We start from the raw sequence: 20,809 nt of genomic DNA, 5'->3' as shown, positions 1-20,809 counted from the left end.
TTTGGGAATAAGCAGCCAAATCCTGGTCACTTACCACCATCAGGCTGTATTTTAGGTGTTCTTGCTGAATACCACAGTCAGTTCAGCTTTAGCATTCTGTTTTCTAATGAGGGCAGAAACAGACGGGGAGAAGACGACGCTGGAAAGAACAAAGGCTGAAGGCTCTGAAACTATTAGCAAACACCACCCTACTGAACTTGTAACAGCAACGAAGGGTCCTGTGGCACCTTATAGACTAACGGAAAAGTTTTGAGCATGAGCTTTCGTGAGCACAGACTCACTTCATCAGATGCTGGTCATGGAAATCTGCAGGGCCAGGTATAAATAAGCCAGAGCAAGGCTGGGGATAACAAGTTAGCTTGTATCCCCAGCCTTGCTCTGGCTTATTTATACCTGGCCCTGCAGATTTCCATGACCAGCATCTGATGAAGAGAGTCTGTGCTCACGAAAGCTCATGCTCTAAACTTTTCCGTTAGTCTATAAGGTGCCACAGGACCCTTCGTTGCTGTTACAGGTCCAGACTAACACGGCTACCCCTCCGATACTTGCCTACTGAACTTGGAACTGAGCCCATTATTCCTGGGGCAGGGAATGCCAAGGAGAGCAAGGATGGTCTCGTTGATAAGGTGGTTAGAAGGCTGGCCCAGAGAATTGGATTGTATCCCTGTGTCTGCCTGAGCTCCCAGGTAATGGTAGGCAAGTCACTTAAACTATATTTTCTATACGTGGCCAATTTAGTTTCTGAGTACTCAACTTGAGGCACCTGGGGTCACTTCTACTAAAGTGCTGAGCATTCACAGCTGCAGTTGAGGTCAATGGGAGCTTTACCCTGAACATATGAAGTGCTAAAAAATGCAAAGTATTCTGGAAAAACAGCCTCTACACTCTTCAGGTTGGGCACCTAAAACTAATGAATATGTCTGGCAATTCTTAACTTTAATCTCTGGGCATCAGTTCTTCATATGTACAAAACAATACAGTCTCATTTCACCCATGACTCACAGAGATCCTTTTTAATGCCTCTAAAACACTAAGACACTACTTCTGCATCATAGAAAATCAGGTGAGGAAATTAGTAATGCCCTATTCAGTGCAGGGTTGGGATGACATGCAGGAAAAATGGCATGGGACCATACACTGGATAGTGAAAAATATATATCGACTAGCAATTCCTCCTTTCTGTGCACTGAATGTGGCAGGGTCCTGAGGAAAAAATAGTACATAATTGTGTAATGTGTTCTATAGTACATATGCACACAAGGGGGCAAATTAAAATAGCACAGGCAACCTTCATTCTAGCACTTCCAAACTTTTGAGTGCTTGAATTTGCAACCTTAATATTGTTTTAATATCGTTTCTTTGGATGTGATCTTAGAGGAGACAAAGTCAGTGTGTGCTCTGCACTTGGAGTGGTAGGTAGGGCAGATTAAATGTATTGTTTCTTTGAGGACCACAGGATAGATACATACATAAGTGCAAGATCAAAACTACATTGATTAACCTATTGTTAACCTATTAGCTCTGCTGTATATTTATTATAAACTAAACCAGTAAAATTGTAACATGGAATTTTATTAAATGAACTGACCTTTCTCAAAAGCTTCAGTTCTATTTCCCAACTCTGTGTAGCCTATTTTATGTTTGGTTATACAGAATCAAACATATATAAATACAATGGTCTACATAATCTAATGTAATCCAACTTGAGACACTCAGTTGAAAGCCCCTGAGTCTGACAAAATCCTGAGCACACACTTTGGAAAAATCAGGTTTCCTTACTTCAGCTCAAGCTGAGCACCTAAAAATTGAGATATTCAAAAGCCTTTGAAAATTTTAGCTGCTCCATTTATATGTTGTGACTTCTTAATTAAATTAAAATTAAATGTCCTTACTTACTGCTTTTTTCCATTATCCAAAAATTGATTTTGTTTTTAATAGAGCTGAAATTAACATGGCTCTTTGTTTTTTATATTTCTTTGTTCATCAGCATTGTTGATTATTTTACACGGCCACAACTCTGGAGAGGAGGTTTGCATGAGTCAATTAACGCTGCTGTAGAGCAGAGCCCAGGGGAGAAGCTCACATATGGCAAGATATGATGCGCAATTTGCTAATTTTTAATTTCTCCATCAGAGAATCTTGGCCTGTTTAATATTTAGAAACCAGAGGACATTCCTCATCACATTAGGATGTTTTAAGGTAGGCAAAAATTGGAATTTCAATAATCATATTATTTCAAATGTATAGATCCCTTTTGAGACAAGTATCTTAACTTCTTGAATATATACAGCAGCGAGATTTAAAAATCAAGACCTTTTTACTACTGAAAAATTTGCTTTCACTATGCATTTCCTTCACCTGAAAGTTACAGCAGAAAATCAGTAGACCTAATAATAGTGCATTAAAGACTGCCAGCTTTAGGTCTAAATTTTGTCCACATTTACATCTGTGTAACCCAACTGCTGGAAGGATGGCATGGCAGAATTTGGGCCCATATGTTTAATATTTATTAGAAATATTTCATTGTGACCGATGTTAGATACAAAAAAATCCTACTAGACCACTGTGGTTTTTTTCTTCTGCTCAACTATGGTCTCACCATGCTTCCTTTTAAATATGGAAAATACCATAATCATATTTACACCAATAATATATATGGCAATTATTTAATAGCATGTATCCTATCACCGTCCTTCTCTAACGTAAGCATCACCATGATGTTTCCTCACGGAGGCCATTTCTACACAGGCCACTTCCTTTGGAAGTGGTATGCTAATACAGGGAGCGCAAGATGCTAATGACGCGCGGATGCAAATTCCCCATGCCTCATTAGCATAACGTCACGTGATTTGGAGTCTGGAAGACCGTTCTTCTGGACTCCAAAATGCCGTGTACAAGCGCGGTCGCAGTGGGGGGGCTTCCGGAAGGAAGTCCTTCTTCCAGAGGCCCCTTCTTCCCAAAAATTTTTAGAAGAAGCACATCCTTCTGGAAGTCCCCCCCCACCCTGGCAGCCACGCTTCTACACAGCATTTTGGAGTCTGGAAGAACAGTCTTCCAGACTCCAAATCACGTGACATTATGCTAATGAGGCACAGGGAATTTGCATACACACTTCTTTCGCATCTTTTGCTCCCTGTATGATTAGCATGCCACTTCCGAAGGAAGTAGCCTGTGTAGAAACAGCCTGAGTGTTTTCACTATGGCCATTTCAGGGGGGAGAGGAGGGACAGACACAAGAACAAACCACAAGCCCAGTATGGATGGATTCTAAAGGCCAGCTGGAGGCCCAAGTTATGTGGAGGTCATGTGTCGCTATCCTTATTCTGTCAAGTATCGGGGGGGTGGCCGTGTTCGTCTGGATCTGTAACAGCAACGAAGGGTCCTGTGGCACCTTATAGACTAACAGAAAAGTTTTGAGCATGAGCTTTCATGAGCACAGACTCACTTCATCAGATGCCATCACTTCATCTGATGAAGTGAGTCTGTGCTTATTAAAGCTCATGCTCAAAACTTTTCTGCTATCCTTATTCTGTGCTCCTAGTGCCTTTCCCTCCCTGCCCCCATCAACACTCTGCCAACTCATCTGCAACAGAACCTGTAAAAGGATTCATCTGTTGACCCACCCTGTTACCAGGTATGGGAATGACACAGAGACACTTATTCCTGATGACTTGTTGCAAGGGAAGTGACAACTCTCTATGAGCACAGGTCTCTGGCCAGCATTAGGGAGGAAGAATAGACTCAGGTGGATGTTTTGGCCCAGGAAAAGGCCAAGTTTAGGCTAAATACAGAGGGTGTAACTTCTCTGCAGAGGGGATACTTCATTCTCTTCCTATAAGGAAGAAAGCTGTTGACAGTGTGGAATATTCCCTTTTCATTTTTCTGTGTCTTCTCCCCTTAAGGTACAATTGTCTTTAGCACTGCATTACATGTCCTGCTAATTGCCATGAAACTTCTCTTAACCAATAATATTTCTGTTAAACTAGCCAAGTTAATCATCCTATTGTACACTCTTTCAGCCCAGGCCCCTAAGAAGAGAAGAATCCCAGAACTGGCCCTTTTGGCATGTCTGAATCTTTTGTCTTCTGATCAAACTTCCAGTCTTTGGTCACCACGTGTCAGGGCAAGACCACCCATTGATATGTTAGGTCACTGCTACTCACTAGCAAGTGGCCCCAAGAACTTGGAATACAAAATGGATCCACAGATTCAAATCTAGATTGGTAGCACCTGAAACTCATGACAGTCTGTCTCTGTGAAATGAGCTTGGACTCTTGGTCTAACTCCAAAGTGTTCACATCATCACCGTATGCTGGCAGTCTCAGCAGTGGTGCCAACCGCTGAATAGGACATCGAAACTAGAGTACCTCATTACTGCTAGAGGTGGGCTCTACAGGTCAGGTGAGGGGCCAAAACAGCAGAACTGTCTAGGCAAGCTTGGCCTGTAGTTGCCCAGGCTGTCTCCCGTTTTAAATAAACCAAGGACATAAGGGATCAGAGCTGTCTATCAAGCACCTTTTTGAGCACTAAAATATACTCAAAGTAAACACAGAAAGGTCAACTGACTGTTCCTTTTGTCTTTGACAAGTGCTCTAACTTTACTTTATTATAAATTACGTGGAAACTTATTTCCTCAGCAGTCATTTCTAATAGCTGAACCTTGGTGCTGATGAGTTTTTACCTCGTCCGACTCACACAATCTTTTCTTTGATCATACACAGCAATGCACAAGCTTTTTCAACACATTTCTTAGTTTTAATGCTGAGAATGCTGTAATAACTCCCTAGTGCATTCTCTGAAAGACAGTGTTATAATTTAGACTGCTGTAGTACTGTGGACTACCCTGTACATATATCTTTTTGGATAATTAGCAAACCAGATACTTAAGGAAAAGGAGCAATTTTTACTGCAATCTTTTATTTTATTAAGAGACTCCAAAAATGGAAACAGTGATGCTTACAGTAGTTTTCTGCTTTTCGTGCAGATTACAAACAGATGCATGATGTTATGCTATACTGTGACATAAAACACAGCATTAACATGAAAGATAAATTCACTTCTTGCATACTTTTTAATTAAACTGCCTATTATTAAATTAAAATTATGCCAGCCAAAAATATTAGTTCAAAGTAATTGTGTATCATCTGTGGGGCTTCTTGACAGAGATTTGTTTTGATTGGTGTAGCAAAACAAATTAGCCATTGTCCTGGTTCAGAAATCATATGTGATGTAAATAAGTGAATGATGATGAAAGCTGTGAAGTACCCAGATCTTAGCATTCAAGCTGTTATGAAAACTGTAATTTTCCAGCACCCTCCTACATATGTCATGGGGGAAAACAGGCTTAAGGTACACCTCCAAGGCACGCTCTTTTCAGCAGTGTGTGGAATACATAGACTGCATACCCTTGCCCAGCACAGGTATAAACAGCAGTGTGGATGGGGAGGCACTGCTTAGTTAAGGAAAGACACACCTGAAGATGCTGGGTATGCACCCTATATAGTTATCTATCTACATTGCTATTTTTAAGTGTAACCCCCATCCAGGACTTTTATTACCGAAAACAATGCTCCTAAAGCCAGATTATCCCAGGAGATGGGCACGTGCATTTTCTAGCCAAATCAGCAGGAGCTGTGTGTTACTTTTCTGGGATGATCAGATTTCTGGCATTGAGATTACAGAATCATCCTGCCTTTTGGTCACTTAATAGCAAACTGTTACGCAAGGGTGGATTCAGGCTAACCAGTATCTATATTCATCAGCATTTTGGGTTCATACGAAGTTATCTCCCACCCACTTCCTTCCAGCCACCCCTTGCTAGTTAGCTTACTCTTAAGCAAAGCAGATAAAATCCTCCTAGCAAGCAACTGACCAGCACCAATCAGACTCATATTCACAAGTACTTAGGTGCCACAGCATAAAAAACACCTTGTGAACTTTTGCTATTAAGTCACTAGGGCAAAATATGCTACGGTGCAATAATGCAAACGTTCCGTAAGGAAAATTCTTCTCTTTCGGCGTCTGGAAATCAACAGGTCATCTGTTTTGGCCCCATCATGTGATAACTACTTTGAAACATTTTACATGCAAACTCTGAACACCTGAAAGAGGGGAGGTGCAAAAATACACTAGTCAGCCTCTTCCAAGAAAAGACCAAAAAAACTGACATTGCTATCACTTAATTAGGTCTAACCTAGCAACAAGTAAGTTTCTGATGTATAGTAAACGTGATGTCCACATGGCAAACTACGTGCTCAGTTCAAAACCACTGATCATTCCATATAGAAAAAGGATCCTGCTCTATAATTACACCTAACATTAATATTTGAAACATTCTTAAGGGTGATTGTAGCTTTTAAAATTTTATGTGTGGAATGAGAAATAAATGAACTGGTGTTTAATCAACAGTAATCTGATCCTTTAAAAATGAAAGCCTTGTCTACATTACTATTTCAAATTTCCCACCGGTAAAGTTCTACTGCTAGTGAAAATGGTGAGGGCACTAGTGTACACAGGCTGCCAATAGCCACCGACATTGAAATTACTGTGTCATTTAGACCTGCTCTGCACAGGGTTAGACACGACAGTGGTTAAAATGCTGATAGACAACTTGCATCAACTCCCCCAGCTTTCCTGCAGCTAACAGCAGATAGGAAGGAAAATGTCAGCAAAGATGCAGCACAAAAGGTAGCAGGAGCAGGAAAGGCTGAGGTGTAAGTTTGTAAGAGACACATAATATGTTGATCTGAATGTTACCATTGACTGATCTTTCATTTTAATGACACGGCGGCAGGCAGGTGGTAAGGGGATAGACTAAAAAAGCATTAGGAAGAGGTGGAAGAAACACACACACACACACACACACACTCTCTCTCTCTCTCTCCCCCCCTCCCCCACGCAACACACACACACACACACACACAGAGGATGGGGAAAGCACAGTAGTGGAAGCTGGTTAAGTGGCTATAAGTAAGATAGAATAGGAAGCAACAGAGCGTAGGACAAATGGGGAGAAACTGGCGTCATGGGAAAGGGGAGAAACAGAAGGGAAATAGGCGAAGTCCCTTGCAAGCTATTGAGCTTAGTGGAGCAGACAGGCAGTGATGCAGGAATGGCTGGGGAAAGGAAGACAGGAAGCAGTCAAGACATAATGAGGGAAAGGAAGAAAGACCAAATCAAAGAAGGAATGAAAGAGAAACTCAATTAAGAAAAATAAAGCTGTTAAAGAAAGAAAACGTCAACAGGGAGAAAAATGTGGATACTGGCAAGGAATGAAGAAAATCGCATAGAAGCAAGAAACAAGGTAAAAGGATGAGTAAACCACAGAGCTTTAGTAAGGGATAATTTTTAGTCTGACAATTACTGATTTAATGGAGGCTTCTCCAGCTGTGGGATCCTAACAAGAGACAGTGTCACAAGCCCTGCCCAATCCCTGCACACTTACTGGATGTTATATTTGATCCAAAAAATCTGAGGGATAAACATGGACATTTTATCAAGTGCATGAAGGAGGAAGGGTCTGTTATCACTTCTCAGTGGTGAACAAGAATGACAGGGAGAAAAGGGAAGCCAAAAACCATTAGTGTCTTGCCAAGTCCCCAAAGCCATACTGCAAACTTGATCATTTGCTGGTACACACATGAGGAGTGTCACCCAAGGAGCTGTACCCATGTAGTTGCAGGATCGGGTGGCAGAGGAAGGTGCATCCCTGCAGCACATGCTGCTGTCTGGAGATGCCGATGACAACATCCACTTGCAGTACTGCCCAGGTGCCAGCTTCCTCTTTGTGTGATAAGGAGTACTGGAACAGGGGTAGCAGTAATGCAGCTTTTAAGCCCTGCTCCCACCCGCTCTACTGCTGCGGGGGGGAATACCATTCTGTCTCCCCTTCCACCACTGCAGGGGAAGGCATATACTACTTCCTACCTAAGGAGGAAGAATCAGAAGAGCAAGTGAAAAAACACTGGAGGACAGAGAAAACAATAGCACTTTAAAACAAAACCAGAACTGTACACAAAGGAGGAGAAGAGTTACAGAGACCACTAGGAAAAAGAAAAACAGGCAGACAGATGAGATATGGCAATTGCAACAAAGAACAGCATGCCGGGACTGGGCAGAGGTTATGGAGAGGGCCCAGGCACTGATCAGCCAAACAGGAGTGTTCAAGTCAAAAAGAGCTGGCAACCCACAGAACTCGGTACCTATGTAATTTCTCAGGAGAATGAGAAGTAAATAGGTCTCTTGACTTTAAAGGTAAATGTTACTTATTGTACAGTGCCTGCACTGTAAAAATGATGTGCTCCTTTGATGTGGGGCAGTAAATTTTCAGGTTCTCATGGTTCAAAAGAGCAGAAGTAGCAGATTGTCAGCATGTCTGCTGGGCTTCTAAAAATGCCATATATATTATAAAAGAGCTAATCTGAACACACAACACAGGCACTCTCAACACTGTACCAACTCAGTGAAGAACTTCATTTTGCAGCTATGCAACTACTGTGATCAGGTAGGACTGACCAGAAGTTGACTAATGATGCAGCCACAGCTAAAACAGAAAGTGAGTTCTGACAGGCCCTTCAATTGACTGTCTCACTAAAGGATAAGAATGAGCAATGAGATTTGATAGTTCTTTAGGCCACAGTCTGACCTAACACATTGGTATCATGAGACTCAGAAAGCCAGATGGACTTTGTAAGAGGCTTTGTCCACTTCAAATCAAAACAGAGAGACTATTACATCCAGTGTGTGGAACAGGGCTTTGCAGAGACCATTGAGAGTGTATAGAAAAAAAAAACTGGAAAAACTGCCTGGTTAAGGTGATATCCTGATGGAATTAAAGTAAGATAAATATGGAAATCTATACTCATCAAATATACTAGAGTCTGTAGAATTTCTCATTCTACATCCCAAGATAGAACCACCAATCAGAAGATCTACACATATAAGGTACTTAAATGTGCAAATATCTATCTATAGGCTTCGGAGAAAAATTGAGTATTTTTTCATTGTGTTGCATGATTCAACAGATATTTTAACAGATTTATCATAAATGTGATTTTCTTAAAATTTCTTTAAAATTCCTGTACCATCTATTTAAATTTTACAGGATTATTTATGACCCAAGTGGAAACAGGTAGAAATATGTCACATCTAGGTTCTCATTAGAACAAAAGCTCGAGGGAACAACAGAAAAAAACAACTTAAGTATTTGGTCCCCCTATATCCTTAGAAAAAGTGACTGAATAACTTGTAATATAAAGTTTTAACTAACAAAACATTTGTATCATTTGTTCCCCCAATGGAACAATGTGAAGGTGTATAGGTGGGACTTCTCTATAGGTGGAACTTTCCTTCAGAGAAACACACTGAGTTTGAAACAACAGAACATATTCTCATTTTACACAACTGCACAAGCCTTAGCTTACCAGCACACTTCACAGTTCTTTAGAACATGAAGATAAATTACCATGTAAGGGCCATTATTCTAACATCTGCTTTTATTTTAGTATTTCATCAAAACACCAGAAGTTTATCAGCAAGAAGCACAACAATTTCATCATACTTCAAAAATACATCTCCCATTTATCAAGGTTAAAATAAGTTTTATAAGCAGTCTATAGTGACCTAAAATAGCAGTAACAAATTTCATTGACCCAAGTGCTTGTGCTGTAATCCTAGAGCAAGTTTAAAAGTCATTTCCTACAAAATTCTTACTGCGTAAAGGGCATGTTGTTATTAGGAACCCCCATTACAGATTACGGCCTTTCATTTTTTCCCATAAATGTGTATGACGAAAATAATGAATCTAAGTAGAACATAGTGAGGTCTCATAGTAGAGAGCTACTCTCATGTACAGTGCCTGCTTAGCGTAGAACAAGTATTACAAACATATTTAGACATGCTGGTAAGTTGCAGTTTGACATCAATACAGTCAGTGGATGTCCTCTTATAGGTTAGGAGTTCACACTACTTTGGAATCTGCTTCAATGTTAAAGGAGACCCAGCTCTCTCTGCTGAATATAGGGCTGAGGAAAGCAAACAGGCGAACAGTTCATTTTTATGCAATGTCCTCATTTTGGCACAAATAAGCCGCCCCATTTCTATGTTGTTCAAAATTGCTGAAAAGCCTATGATTTCTTTTTGGTTCTAAGTGTGGTAGTAGGCTTTTGTATGTTTTTATTTCCTAATCCCTGGCTTGAAGGCACAAAGGACTTTTCTGTCTCCTCCTTCTTTTCTTGACTGTCCTGATTTCGTCTTGAATTTGACACTGGAGATACTGACCTACCTGCAGAGGCCTATAATTAAAAAAAAAGTTTAATATATATATTATAAATAGATAAATATGTATAATGTTAAAAACCATTGAAGAAAAAGCAGGTGAGTTGCACTATTATTCCAGTATTATTCCACAGCAATGTAAGTTATAAAAAGTAGTTGAAGAAGGTAAAGGATATTATAAAGTGCAAGAGAAGCTGCTTTATGAAAAATCAAATTCCTAACATCCTCTGTGGTATACTTACATAGCTTTCATTCCACTAATGCTACATTCTTAATACCTGTTTAGAACTATTATATTCAATCACAATACCAGCTGATGTTAGTCTTCACTAGCCAGACTTCTACATCAACCTTTATGATTTTAAGAATAAAATATAATCATCAACATTATTGTTATTCAATTATCATAACAATCCAAATAACTTTAAAATCTCTTATCTTTATATTTTATAAATGTGTAATTAGGGCACCTGTTTTGTTTTGCCTCATGATTAAAACTTCACCACTGCATAAGCATACCAATATTCTTTAGCGTGCCAACTCCTATTCTCTATTTTCCAGGTTTCTCATCTTACAAAGGGTGATTTAAAAAAAATTCCTAAACTGATCAAGCAGTCCACAGACATCCTATAAATAAATCTCCATAATTTCATTTTTTTTACTTATTGTCCAAGTGCAATTAACTATTGAAATAGCACTGCTTGGGCCAAAGCCTCAACTGGTAGGAATCAGCTGGTGACTTCATTGGAATGAAGCCAACTTACACCAGCAGAGAAGTAGCCCTTAAGGTCTATATTTACAAATTCTCATTTTTTTCCTACAAAAATCTCATCCTCTAAAGCATGGGTAGTGTGGAGCCAAGACATGCCTGACCCCAATCATCCCTGGTGGACAGGGTGCTAGGCTGCTGCACCATGGCCCCAGTGCTCCCCATTGGATGGGAAGCTGGGCTGGTGGCTGGGTTGTTCAGCTGCAGGTCAAGCCTTTCCAGGAGGCTGGGAAATGCAGACGATTTTGGGAAGGCAATGCCTTCCCTTTCTTACTTTACCCACCGCCCAAGCTGTAAAGGTTTTCACTCACTTGGGTTGTGTCCTTTTAAGTCAAAGAAACTTCAACATAAAGAACAAAGGATTTACTACAAACTTTTAAAAACTGAGTACTTGCTTACGAACCTACAGTGGCCTGATTTTCCAAGACAGTAGACACACAAACTACTACTGATTTCAATAGGACATGCTGGGCTCCAAAGCACTTTTGTTTCATCAAATGTAAATCTTATGGTGAAACAGTATTTAAAAAAGTGACTACAAATTCACCAGTCCCTAGTTAAACACTTTTTTTCTTAAAAGGTCTTAAAATAAAATGTCAGCAAAGAAAACATAAAACTAAAGTAAAACTGAAGATAATTGATGGAAGTGTTTCTGAGAGAATACTTACAGCACTGGAGGGCTTGGTGCTTGTACTCTTCTTCTTAAGTGTCCCATTTGGTAATGCACTTGTGCTATTTTTTTTCTTGCTGACCTGTGAAAGAAGAATCAAATAGCTGGCGTAATAAACCAAGTATACTTAGGAGGATAGAATAGGGATTGCAATCTCTTTCTACTGAAATAAAAGACCTGGGCTGAAGTCAGGGCTCTTAGACTGGTGCCACACACTTTTTATTCATAGTTTAGCGATACTGGGTATCCTCAAACACAGCTCTTTTGAGAGTCAAATAGATAGATTAAATATTTAAACGGAAAGCATTAGACCCATTTATGATCATTAGGATTTTTATACATGTTTACCACTAGTAAGCTTCGTACACAGCTCATCTCTTCTGTATGTGCTATACATACCTTTACCTTATGGCAAAATCATACAATCATAGAATACTAGGACTGGAAGGGACCTTGAGAGGCCATCCAGTCCAGCCCCCTGCCCCAATGGCAGGACCAAGTACTATCTAAACCATCCCTGATATACATCTATCTAACCTGTTCTTAAATATCTCCAGCGATGGAGATTCCACAACCTCCCTTGGCAATTTATTCCACTGTTTGACCACCCTGGCAGGTAGGAACTTTTTTCTAATATACAACCTAAACCTCCCTTGCTGCAGTTGAAGTCCATTGCCTCTTGTTCTATCCTCAGAGGCCAAAAAGAACAAGTTTTCTCCCTCTTCCTTATGACACCCTTTTCTTCCATCTCCTTTATTGAGGAACCCAGATGAAATGGCCTTGGGAATCGTTCCACTGTATGAAGATGGGGGGGTTCGCATTTTAGTATGTGTCTTTAGACAGCTGATTTGGAGGAATATGATGATCCAGAGGACCATTTACTTTTCCAGTCCACAAGGCATTGCCACCATGCCTCTTTCCCTACTGAAGCAGGGGCTACCACAGCATCAGGGCTACAATTGCAGCAAGAAGCAGCTCTGCAGTTTGCACAAAGAGAAAATTTCTTCCCCCTATACCTGTGGAACTCCCTATGTCAAGCCCAGTTATTCAAGGAGTAGAGCAGCTTCTAAATCAAAACAAAAATATTCTGCTATGATACATTCACATTGCAGCTCCATATCCAATGCAGACACTCTGTCTTGTTGAAACTTTTCAAGAGCAGGCACCATACTGTATAACACTGAAGACTCCAGCATGCTGCACAGGAACATTCTGAATTTTGATCAATAAATGTAAGAGCCACAGAGGTCACAGCTAGCACAGAACCACTAGCATTTACATTATGGCTTTCAGTCTCTTCAGGCCAGGGATTCATCTGCATGCTATAAAAATTCAGTATTTTAAGCAATAAGTCATCTGAGAAATCTAAGCAATGCCAATTACAGCTTGAACCTCTCATGGACAGCACCTTCACAACCTGACTGGTGCCAAACCATGAGAGATCAATATTGTCTAGCAACACTACTAACACTTCACTACCTCCTGGGCTCTTGGAAGACACTTAGGGGTAAATCAGAGCTAAATAGCAACACAAAACATTAAGACCTAGGACTGGCAGCTGTAAACAAACTTTATGGGACTGCGGGAAACTTGGCTGTACCCATGATAAGTGGATACTGGATAACTAAAATCATGCCCAACCATGAATTTTGCTGGATAAGAGTTGCTGGATTAGAGGGTTTCATACCTTGGGGCTTCAGTACGCCACTAGTGGTTTATACAGCTGTTGCTTGTGAACTGTTTACCTTTTCCTTCATTTCCCTAATGACAGTTTCTCATTACTTCTACTTCCAGAATGCAGAAGGAATTGTAAGAAAAGAATGGAATATCCAGCAGAGATTCCTACTCTAAATATCAGTTTCTTAATATCCTGTTCTTTTTCAGTTAAGTTTCTGCACACTTGCCAGCGTAAGGGAGTGAAGAGGAGCAACAGATTTTTCAGGAATTGGTACTCTCAGTTAATTTGGTTTGTTTCTCTTCAGAGAGTAATGGCACAGTACTCATCCTGTACCCTTGTATTTATTCAGACTCTGTAACCTATGTCTAAATCTTTCACCAGGCTCAGCGATCCTCTATAGCATTCAGTTATGTTCACCATTCTTTACCTTAGCAATTTATTGCTTCCTAAGAATACTTCGCAGTTATATAGAGCTTTATTTATTCAGAATATTGCACACATACTTGTTTTGTTGATGTACAGGGTTTGCTGTTCCCATTCTCTGTCTCCACTTCTGCACCAACGTCTGAGTTGCCATTGCTGCTACCAGAATTTTCCTGCTCTTCACTCTTGTTATCCGGATGCAATGCAGTAGCTGTGCTATTCAATTCTTCCACATTGCAAACTTCACCAATGTCCAGGTTGTTTTTCCATTCCTTCATCAACTCCAGGACATTAAATGGTCTTTGGACAATATGTGTTTCACCCTACACGGCAACAATTGGTTTTATTATTTTTTCTGTCTTATTGACTCTAGAATACACTAAATTAAGACAATTTAACACCAAAATAATTGCTTGAAGACCTGTATCTGAAAACACGTATCTCATTTAAACACTATTATCACACTGATTTCTCAAGAGAGGGGCATGGTTTGCACCCCCACCAGCCCCAACATACAAAAAAATTTGGACCAGAAATGAACAGCAGATACACCAACTGCCTTCTGACCCCATAATCCCTCCAAGTCTTCCGACAAAACAACACAGTGTGACTCTTATAAGACAGTGATTTCCCTCCTCTACCAGTATTACTTTAAATCTGTGGGGAACATGAAGGTGTCTCTGGGAATGCACTCTTTCTTCCCAGCTTGAATTCCCATGGAACTTCTACAAGGAGTGGGGATGGAAATTCTATGGGCTTAGAGTAAACGATGCTGTGGAGGCAGTGCTGCCCTTAGTTAGATCCATATTTTCCTTCTGCTCAGGGAGGCTGAGGAGACTACAAGAACCTAAATAATTATTCTGTTTACCTTCTCTCCACTTTTTTTGTGCAATGTTGTAAAGCCTGTGCCACTCATTCCCACTCTATGTGTTGTGATTCTGTAAGTTTGCAGAGAAGTTCAAATGTGTGAAGCGTGTCAAGTTAGGCTTGCTTTGAAGAGCAATATTATCTTGGATTTTTTTTTGAAAGGGGGGTCTAATAAATAATACTCTGTACACATATCAGTCATCTGAGATGATCAATGAGTTTTACAGGCTTTAATTAGATACATTTTACTGGAATTCATTGGAAAGAGTTATTGTGCAATTTAATTTTCCCCTCTGAATAGATAGGTAAACTGAGGCATGGAGCATGAGATTTGTCCCAAGTCATATAGTGAATCAATGGCAGAGTATGAAGTAGAACACATGAATCCTCACTGAAAGTCCTCGAGCTAATTGCTAGACACACACTGTCAACTAGAAGTGCTCGCTCAGACTTTGTCTTTATGTGAACATTACTGCCTGAAATGAACTTCTTTTGTATGAAATAGGGCACATGTTCCAGCTACACCAGGAATGGATTCATTTACTTACATCTGCAATTAAATATGGGCAAAGTGGATGGCACAGACACTAAACTACTACCTCATTTGCAGGCACAATTGGGCAGTTAAATATGTAAGTACATTGAATTGTACCCACAAAATCAGAGGCTGAGTTTAGCCCTTTTAAAAAAAATCCAGGACTTAAAGAGCTGCAGATAATTATACAGCACATAAAGAGAAGTGGGAGTTTGTATTCTGACAATTTTTAAGAAAGTGGAATCACTTAAGTTAATTGTCTGTGTTGGCTCATTTGAACACCTGTTGAGTTTAATTGCCTAGCATCTGGTGCTAATTGTGGGTAAGGAGAGTGGTGGTTTACTAATTGGCTGTCTTTACAGTCTTTCATTTTCTTTTGTCTTTCCTTTCAGCTTTTCCGTTTGGGTTTTAAGAGAGCACGTTTCAGTAAGATTCAAAACACAAAATGAAGAGATGTCCAGTTATTTGTGAATAATGTAAGAGGTAGTTCTTCCTCCATGAAAAGGCCAAGCACAAATCTAGAAGAGCACAGATTTTCAGCTTACTGATCACAGTGCTGATCTCAAGAATCAACTTGCCACACTACAGAAAACTCAGGAAAATTAAAGGTTCACTGGTGAGATTTTAAGGCAAAGCAGAGTGGTCTGGAGTATACAGTTTAGAAACCACTATGGGAGTTAAAATCTGGGGTACAGTAAAATGAATAAACCAGGACTAACAATCCCACTAAATCTTTCTCAGTTCAATAATTAATTGATTCTGTGTGAATCTGATACTTAAAAACAAGCACAAAACAAAAATTCCCCTCAAAAATAATTAAAACATTGAAAAATACACTGGCGGACACAATAAGAACAAGAGAAGTAGGTGTGGCAGAAGCAAACTCCATAGTTCAAAATATGGGCTCTGACCCTCTGCCAAATATCTGTTGCAAGTGCTAAGTTCCCTCAAGTCCTATAAAACTTCGAGTCATTAGAAGTTAACAAAGGACAGCACTTCTTTGACAGGAGCTATATAGAGAAAGTCACAACAGAATCTGTGTACAGAAACAAACTATATTGCCAGGACAGAACTCAAGCACCAACAAAATCCTGTCAGCTGTCTTGAGTCACATTATAGAAATAACTGTGGAGTCCTCAAATCAGGTTGGAAATGTTGTAAGCCTAAGAAAAAGATTTCTAAACATTACCAGAAATGCTACTGACACTTTGAGGAAAGTTCACATAGGCAGATAACCTAAATAAACTGATGAAATGTGGCACACACTGAGGAATTTTAGGGATAAGAACCTATAGAGCATTTTTTTAAATAAAGAGCAAAATAACTGTATAATGAAGTACAGGGGTGCAATCATGTTACCTTGCACATACTTAACTGTAACAGAGAGGAAGCCATGCTAGTCTATACACTATGAAAACAAAAAGCAGTCAAATAGCACTTTAAAGACTAGCAAAATAGTTTATTAGGTGAGCTTTCGTGGGACAGACCCACTTCTTCAGACCATGGTCTGGCTATGGTCTGAAGAAGTGGGTCTGTCTCACAAAAGCTCACCTAATAAACTATTTTGCTAGTCTTTAAAGCGCTACTTGACTGCTTTTTGTTTTGATACTTAACTGTGAGAAACATTAATTTTTATGATTTTCTATTCAAAGTGAAGGGAGACAATAATTAGCTAAGAGAACTCTAAATGCATCTGTCAAGATATGACAATTAAAAGAGACAGCAGCTTCTCACCCACAGCAAATGCAATATGAACATAAAATAACTAGCATGAGATACACTTGTAAGGACAACAGCAACACAATCTATTATTAAACATAGTTTGTAAAAGCAAAAGGGAAAAGTAACTGAAAAAATTATTCTACAGACCACTGTACAACTACTTCTCTTCTTGAAATGTGTTAATAAGATATACTATTTTGCTTCAAGTGGGAACTTGTTGAAACCAAGTTCTGAACGCAGTGGTAGCATAAAGATGTTTGTGACAGACCAGCTCTCATCTCTGTTTTAAATGCATAGAACCTCATCATTCCTTTCAAATGCATGCTCTACAGAATCATAGAAATCACTGGGTTAAAGTGATTGTCAGATAGGTAATTTACTCTATATGTAAGCTTTTGAGATAGCTCACCATCCCAGGAAAGAACTAGTGCCATGCCTGAGTCTATCGCAGAGTCTATCGCCTCTGGGCACAATTGATTGCTCAAGCACAAAACTTGTAAACACTAAAACAAAGCAATTTCCCTGACCAACACAGGAGGCAGTCCCCAGAGATGTTCTCCTTGCCTCCTGCAGTCCCCAGAAAAGGACATACTTTTCCTTAACTAGTTCATTGAATTATGTGACAAGACAGGTAGCCCTTGTCCTGGGTATTTTACCCTTTCCCACCACTCCTCCACATTTTTCCACACTTGATAATGCTACGATCATAATTTCTCATAGAGATGGATCAAGTCTAATAATAGCACTTATAATAACAATTCCACCAAATTCATAAGTTGTTTTTATACATAACAAAAACTGAATACGGAAAAGTTATGTTCTCGCTTTAAGTATCATGTAAATTCATCACTGCTCTCTGTGCATCTGTCTAATATCAATTTGATATGTAAATAAAAAGTCTTTTTTAAAAAACTGTCATTTTGTCACCTCCCTCTAAACTGCTGTTAATTTGTTATAGTTTTCTGTTTGTGTCATCTTAAACTCTGTTACGACATCAAAACTTGCTCTAATTGCAGACACTGTTCTTTCTCTGTTAGCTGTGAAGCCTTTGTGCCTTTTTTTTCCTCTGTCTTCAGAGGGTGCCTTTCCTCTTGGATTATACATTTTCCATGTTTCCATCCTCAGTTATTTACTATCCCCATCCCACTGGGGACTTTTCCAGTAAATCTAGGTAGCCGCTCTACCATTGCCATGTTTCATCTCTCTACCACTCCCATGAATTAAAAAAGTGTCCACAGAGAATTGTGTTCTGTGGTACAGAAGCAGGATGGACCTATTTGGGTGTCTCCGCTCCCTGTCTCTTCTGCAGCACAAGCACACAGGTTCCAAATGTGTTCAGGGAGGTCTGCTGCTGCCATATGTGAGTAGGAAAACAAGATTAAGGACACTAAAACACTTTCTCTATGTCTACACTCGAGCAATCTGTCCACAGAAGTCGGACAAATCTGTGGCAAGCAGATAACAAGAGGGATACACTCTGTTGACTGAGCACAGCCGGACTGCTCAGTCACTCTCTGAACAAAATGGCCAGCTGGCAGCACAGCATTCAGTGCTGCCCAGTGTTCCAGAAGCCCTGTCTCTCAATGGATCCCCCCTCCCCCTAGGAACATCCAGATTGGCTTTCTGCTGACAGATGGGGGAGCAGCAGAATGTTGTTGGCAGAAAAGTTGCGTTCCGCCAATTTACCAACGACAGAATGCCTGTGGAATGTGGACACCCTGCAGGTTTTACTGACAAAACTCTCTAGTGTAAACATATCCTAGTGCTTTTTCTTGGGTTACTTAAAGAAGGAGACTTCTCTGTAAGGCCCTAGTTCAGGCAACTCTATTAAGCAAAGCACTTAGCCTAGAATTGTAAAGGCATATATTCATAGATTCTTTAGCCAAAAGGGTCACTTTTTAACCTCTTTTAAACTAAATCAGTTGAGCTCCTTGAGTCTAGTAGTGCAAAACATATTACCAATCCTTTAGTCAGTCTTGTGGCTCTTCTCTTAACTTTCTCCAATATATCAATACCGCTCATGGACTATGGGCATCAGAACTAGACAGGGGATTCCAGCAATGGTTACGCCAGCATCAAAAACAGAGGTAAAATAATCTCTATACTCATAGTCAAGATTTTCCTGTTTTTGCATCCCAAGATTGACTCTTTTGGCCATGCTGAAACAATGGAAGCTCACATTCAGCTGATTATCCACCATGATCACCAAATCTTCCTCCGAGTCACATATTTCCAGGATAGAATCCCTCATCCCAAATGGGTAGCCTACAGTCTTTGATCTTAAACATATTTACATTTAGCCAAATTAAAGCTCATACTATTTACTTGTGCTCAGTTAACCAAGTGACTTAGTTGGCTCTAAAAACCTGTCATCTTCATTATTTATCACACCTCAAATTTTTGATTTATCTGCCAACTGTATCATGCTGATGTAATGCATTCTTCCATGTCATTGATAAAAATGTTAAAGGATAGGCCCCGATCCCTGTGGGACCCCACTGGGAAAAACCATCTGCTTGGTGATGGGTCCTCATTTACCATTTGAAGTATATCTGTTAGCCAGTTTTAAATCCACTGAACGTAAGTCAGGTTAATTATATATCTTTTTAGCTTTTTAACGAAAATGTTGTGTGGTCAAATACCTTATAGAAGTTGAAATATAGTACATCAACACTTATCTTTGGTAATCAAAATTATCATCTCATAAAAATATCATGTTAGATTGACAGGATCTATTTTCTGTAAGTCCATGATGATTTACTTTAATTACATTACCCTTCTTTACTATTTGAGTCCCATATAAGTCAGTCCATTATTTCACCTGTGATCAGTCCCAGGCTGAAAGACCTATAATTACAGTGGTCACCCATTTACCCTTTTTAAAAATTAGCACACCATTAGCTTTTTTCCAGTCTTTTGAAACTTCCCCTGCACTCCAAGATTTATAGAAAATCAATTATAATGGTCCTGTGGACTCCTCAGCCAGCTCTTCTAACACTCTTGAAGACAAGCATATGCACCAACTTCCCCTGCAGCCCAAGGGTGCTCAACTCCACCCATTCTGCTCCACCTCCACCCTTTTCCCCAAGCCCTTGACCCAGATATTCCTCAAGTGTGCCCTGTTCCTGTTCCTCTCCCCTTCCTCCCTGAAGCTTCTTGAACACCAGGAATCAGCTGTTTGCAGATGCAGAAGCAGGGGATAAGCAAGTCAGTCCAACATAATCCAGTTCATATGGACACAAGAAGCTGGACCTACTGATTTAGAAAAGGTCTTCCTTTCATAGCTTTCATTTAACATCCTTCAGAAATACTACTGGAATGGAAAGCGTTATCATATAATAAGACTATACCAGGGGCTGGCTACCAAAATAGCAAGAAGAGCCATTTCTTCCAATTCAGTAAAAAACTCAATAATTCAAGAGCTATAATGCACGGGACCATCCTTAATAAATAATGTCAAACCATACTTTTTATAACCCCTATTTTAAGAACAGCACACACATGATGATTTGTAATGTGATACATGTTTACCACAGGAGGTTCACAACTTTTTACATATTCTATTTCCTTACACTTTACGTGTGTGTTTGTACCACTGTCTTCCACTTTCACTCCGGAACCTTCTCTCTCTCTGGAGGCCATGAAGGGGAGTTATCCAACGTTTCGAGATCACATATCATTTGCTATTTAGATATGAGTTGTTTCACTTTTGGGCTTTTAGATGTTCACCATTTACTGAAAATAATCAACAGGTTTGGATTTTTTTGGTCTTTGTTTTCTGTTCTGTTTTTTTTTTTAAAAAAACTTTGCAATTATAGTGTTGCAGGCCCCTGGACTATACCATCTCTTTTTCCCCAAATAAAGAACAGA

The 20,809-nt window shown here is 39.7% G+C and overlaps 1 protein-coding gene across 6 annotated transcripts in view; it reads right to left on the bottom strand.

Annotated features, from left to right (window-relative positions):
* Positions 1-9,361: 9,361 nt before the first annotated feature.
* The window catches only part of STK33 (serine/threonine kinase 33), an 89,266-nt gene continuing 77,818 nt past the window's right edge, over positions 9,362-20,809 (bottom strand). For 3 of the 6 annotated variants that reach the window (XM_074999027.1, XM_074999029.1, XM_074999030.1), the window contains 3 exons: positions 13,896-14,138; positions 11,713-11,796; positions 9,362-10,292 (listed from right to left, as the gene is read on the bottom strand). In XM_074999027.1, coding sequence (XP_074855128.1) covers positions 10,125-10,292; positions 11,713-11,796; positions 13,896-14,138 — 495 coding nt within the window. In that variant the 3' untranslated portion in view covers positions 9,362-10,124. The remainder of the gene's footprint in view (positions 10,293-11,712; positions 11,797-13,895; positions 14,139-20,809) is intronic. The other 3 variants (XM_074999031.1, XM_074999032.1, XM_074999033.1) reach the window with 1 other exon arrangement.

This window comes from Carettochelys insculpta, chromosome 6, assembly GCF_033958435.1.
Source record: "Carettochelys insculpta isolate YL-2023 chromosome 6, ASM3395843v1, whole genome shotgun sequence".
In the NCBI taxonomy this organism is placed as follows: Eukaryota; Metazoa; Chordata; order Testudines; family Carettochelyidae; genus Carettochelys; species Carettochelys insculpta.
This window is presented reverse-complemented; position numbering and strand designations above follow the sequence as displayed.